This window comes from Pan paniscus, chromosome 22 (assembly GCF_029289425.2).
Source record: "Pan paniscus chromosome 22, NHGRI_mPanPan1-v2.0_pri, whole genome shotgun sequence".
Classification (NCBI taxonomy): domain Eukaryota; kingdom Metazoa; phylum Chordata; class Mammalia; order Primates; family Hominidae; genus Pan; species Pan paniscus.
The window spans coordinates 26,449,546-26,454,199 of record NC_073271.2 but is presented as its reverse complement, the minus strand read 5'-3'; the positions used below and the strand labels follow the sequence as shown (position 1 = coordinate 26,454,199).

Sequence of the window (4,654 nt, the reverse complement as noted above, 5' to 3'; positions counted from 1 at the left end):
GCACAGCGACCACTGAGCATGCCTGCAGCCTCCATGTCTACTATAGGCTATCCTGGGGTCTGCAGTACCACATCATACAGAACTCACTGTTATATCCCAGTGACCTCTTCTGTTACTCTTAGCTCCAGTGATTTAAGCCCTACCTTTGGACACTGCTTACCCAGTAGCTACCAAGGAAATCTCTGGCTCCTGGATTACTGCCAAGAATCCTACAGTGAAGCACCAACCTGCAAATCTCCCAGCTGTGAGTCCAAGACCTGCAGTACCACTGGTTGTGACCCGTCAAACTCCTCTGTGCCCTGCAACTCCCCATCAGCAGGCCAAGTCTTCAGTGTCTGTGAAACTACCAACGTCAGCCCCAGCCCCAGCTGCAGCCCAAGCACTCAGACCAATGGGTATGTATGCAATTGCCACATACCCATTCGAAATGCATCCAAAGCCTGCCAAACCCTCTGCAACGGTTCCAACTGCTTTGGACAACTTAACTGCTTACCCAAGAGTTTCCAAACTCTAAACCACTGCAGATTGAGTACTTTGGGGTATAAAAGCTACCAAAATCCTTGCTTCATACCCAGCTACATCTCACCATTATGTTATATTTCCAACAGTTGCCAACCCCAAAGCTATTTAATGAGAAATTATCACTATTCAAGCTACAGGCCTACGAGCTGCCGACGACTGAGCTATTTATCTAGAAGCTTCAGATCTCTGAGCTGTATACCCAGTACCTTTCCACCTCTGAGGTATTTGTGCAGTGGTAGCAGACCTCTGAAATGCTATTGACCAACTTCCAGAATTTATAGCAGCTGGAAATTGCCCAATGGGGAAGATTCTACTAAGTACTAGAATGTCTAATTTTCTGCTGAATCTCTTTATTCAGCCTAAGAATCTTGTTACATTAAGTTCAAATATAACTCCCAGGTTTATTAACCACAGCCAGTATCACCTGCTAGCTTTTCTTTTTTCTGTTGTTCTGTTATTGCTCTTTGTACTAAAAGCTGACCCTGAAGGTAACATCATTACTTCTGAGATTTATTACAATGGACTTACCGAAGAGACTCCATTTGAAATACAACCATCACCGGCTTTCTTACTTTGGCTGTCACTGTCACTTCTCTGACAGTGTGATTATCACCTACCTTTCCTGATGAAATGGGGCCTCCATGGTTTGACTGCAGATTCCAGCATGCAAGTTCATTCGGATGGCTTTGATTGTCATTAATATTTTTGTCAACTACCTAACTAGCACCTTGCTAATAAGCCGACAGATAACACTATCTTGAGCATAATAAGTTGAACTATTTCATCCTTTTCTTACTGACTGATTGTAAGAACAGGCAAATAGCAATGGTGACGAGCTCAAAAATAGAAGACTTCAGCAAATCTTCTCTTCCAGAGAAGCCATAAAACAAGATTCACTGGTACTCAGCTTTTGTTCTCCATGCCTAAGAAAAAGCCTCAGAATTAGCTAAAGCATGAAAATTGTTTGTTGAAAGAAGAACAAATACTGTTAGAGACCCTTTACAATTATGTGTAATCTGCGTTTAGGATTCTCCTATCATCTTGCCTTACTGATTTATTGCATTCTGACTCTGGAAAATGTCCTAGTTCTTAGTTAATAAACAAATTTCTGTCTGGAAGTAATGGCTTTCCTTATGCTTTATTTCACATTTACTAAAATTTCATCCATATTCTGGGCAATATACATAGCATTGTCAAAATGCTGCTTTCCTGCCATTTAGTTTAGAGTCTAAATTAAAGATACAAAGAAGGGGCCAGATGTGGTGGCTCATGCCTGTAATCCAAGCACTTTGGGAGGCCAAGGCAGGTGTATGACCTAAGTTCAGGAGTTCGAGACCAGCCTGACCAACATGGTGAAACCCCGTCTCTACTAAATACACAAAAAAAATTAGCCGGGCGTGGTGGTATATGCCTGTAATCCCAGCTACTTGGGAAGCCGAGGAGGTAGAATCTCTTGAACCCGGGAGGCGGAGGTTGCAGTGAGTCGAGATTGTGCCACTGCACCGCAGCCTGGGTTACAAGAGTGAAACTCAGTCTCAAAAAAAAAAAAAAAAAAAAAAGTAGAATATGGAATCACAAGCTTCTGACTTGTTTTTTTCTGTTTTTAACATGTTATATTTATCTCACCTAGAATGTCTACATTAATATTGATATACAGAAATTTGGAAACATAAAATAAATCAATTTAATAAAGAGTACATAGAGTATTAAACATATGTTTATTTCTCAGCACAGTATGTGTATTTATTGGTTTTGTAGATAAGGTTTCAGCAGTTAAATAAATTTAATATTGAACCTCCTAGAAGTCATTTAACCTCTGTAAGTTATTACCCAAAAAATGAAAATAAAATCATCTATTTGAGTGGTGAAAACAACATGATAAATACCCGAAGCATTTTTGTAAATAAAAAGCAAATCATATTTAAAGAAAAATAAAACGATCCCCAGTGATGGGTGTAACTGAAGTCTGGAAAGATGGGGAAGAAACCCCAATATCAAGAGTCAATGTTTAAAATTAAAACTCATGAAGCATATAAATAGAGCTAATATCTCATTCATTCCTTCAGTAGGACTACTGTGTGTACAAAGGGCTTTAGAAGAAATATTAATGCACTGTTTCTGCTTGGATGAGGCTGGGAATAATCAAGTTAGTCCTGTGTGAGTTCGTTCAATTTTCAGAGAATTCTATTTGCTGAAAATTTCTTCTTCGTATTGAGAAAAATACTGTATAGTTGCCCTTAGCAATGATCTATTGACCATATAGGACCACTTCAATTCCTTTAACCTAGGATAGGTGTTCAAGTATTTGGAAATAATTACTGTGTGTCCCAGATGAGCATTCAGTTGTTCAAACTAAACATACATTTTTTTCTCTTTACAAAAGTTAATGGTAAACCTATTCTTTGAGACACTGAGTAGGACTCTTTGGGGATATCAAGATTTATAGTTCCTGTTCTCAAGAACTATTTGGAAGAATAATATACTGAAACAAGCATAATACTGTCTTGACTAGTTTAAGTACAATATAAAAACTTTAGGAGAAGAAAAGAAAATCACCTTTTTTTTTTTTTTTTTTTTTTTTTTTTTTGCAAGACTCTCTGGCAAGCAAGAAGATTGCTCCTAACCTGAAGAACAAGAGAACACTCAGGGGAAGAAATGGCATGGAAGTGACATCTGAATGGTGAGGTAACTAGGGTATGAGTACTCAATGGAAAAAAATGTGTGAGGTGACAGGCAAATTTGAAAAGAGGTGTAGTTAAATTTAAGTAGAAAAAAGAAAGCCTAAAATAAAAAAGGGAAAATATAAGACATTACCTTAAAGACCTTAGATAGGAAAGATTTTTTCCAAGTAAGTACAAACAAACAAATAAACAATACTTGTAAAATAAAAGATTAGCAAATATGGCTACATCAAAATGAAAAGGTCCTGGTGATATGAGATATCACGAAGAAATTAAAAATAAAGCAAGAGCATGTGTAAGGATGGGGGGATGATAATGCCTACCAGAACGCCATGTACTTTCCACTCAATGTTTCTGTAAATATTAACCCTACAGAAATAGTCTATTAACGAAAAAATCAACCTAGCAACAAAACATAGAAAAAAAAACCAGATTTAGAGAAAATATATACAACATGTACCATAAATACTATCCAAAATATTTAAGAACTCCTACAAATTAAAAGACTATCCTGACCAACATGGTGAAACCCCGTCTCTACTAAAAATACAAAAATTAGCTGGGCATGGTGGTGCACACCTGTAGTCCCAGCTACTTAGGAGGCTGAGGCAGGAGAATTGCTTGAACCTGGGAGGCAGAGGTTGTAGTGAGCTGAGATCGTGCCACTGCACTCCAGCCTGGTGACAGAATGAGACTCCGTCTCAAAAAAATACAAATAAAAAAAGAAAGAACAAATGACTCAATAGAAAATAAGCAAAGTATATAAGCAATTACTAACAAAGAAAATACGATTTAATAAAAATATTAAAAAGTGTTCAACCTTAGTAATAGGTAATTATAACCTACAAAATATTATTTGTAATCATCCATTTGGCAAACTTTTTTAAAGTTAATCATGTGGCAACTTAAAAATATATTCTCACATACTGCAGATGGAAATGGAATTTAACAGCCACTATATATGTGAATATTTAAAATACCCACACTTTATGACAAGGTAAATTCACTTCTCAAAGTCCCTTCTACCTAAACATCCTTTAAAGTTCTACAATATTCACCTCAGCACCACCTGGATGCTGAAAAATTGAGAACAATGGAAAAGTCCATCAGTTGGAGACTATAAATTATAATATAGTCACATGAATAAATATTTTACAACAGATAAAAAGGATGGAATAAATCCATATGAATTAATATGACAAAAAGTTATAAAATTAATAAATAAGATCTATAAAATTAGTAGACTGGCATATTTTATGTATAACCACTTGCAAATAAACATTTCTTTATGTAATATACATTTGTATATTATAGTGTGTATGTGCGTGTGTACATATACAGAGAGAGAGAATAAAAAGCTTTACAAAAACACAGCCTACACAAAAATTGTTAGCTTTGGAGAAGCCTTGGAAATGAGGATTGGATATTCTGTTTTTCTTTTTTAATATACT

General features: G+C 36.3%; 1 protein-coding gene across 1 annotated transcript; it reads left to right on the top strand.

Moving 5' to 3' along the window:
* Nucleotides 1–2,239, top strand: LOC100988669 (keratin-associated protein 24-1). The gene has a single exon (XM_003813201.5). The coding sequence runs from the start codon at nucleotides 19–21 to the stop codon at nucleotides 781–783; it is 765 nt and encodes a 254-aa protein (XP_003813249.1). The 5' UTR covers nucleotides 1–18; the 3' UTR covers nucleotides 784–2,239.
* Nucleotides 2,240–4,654: the final 2,415 nt, after the last annotated feature.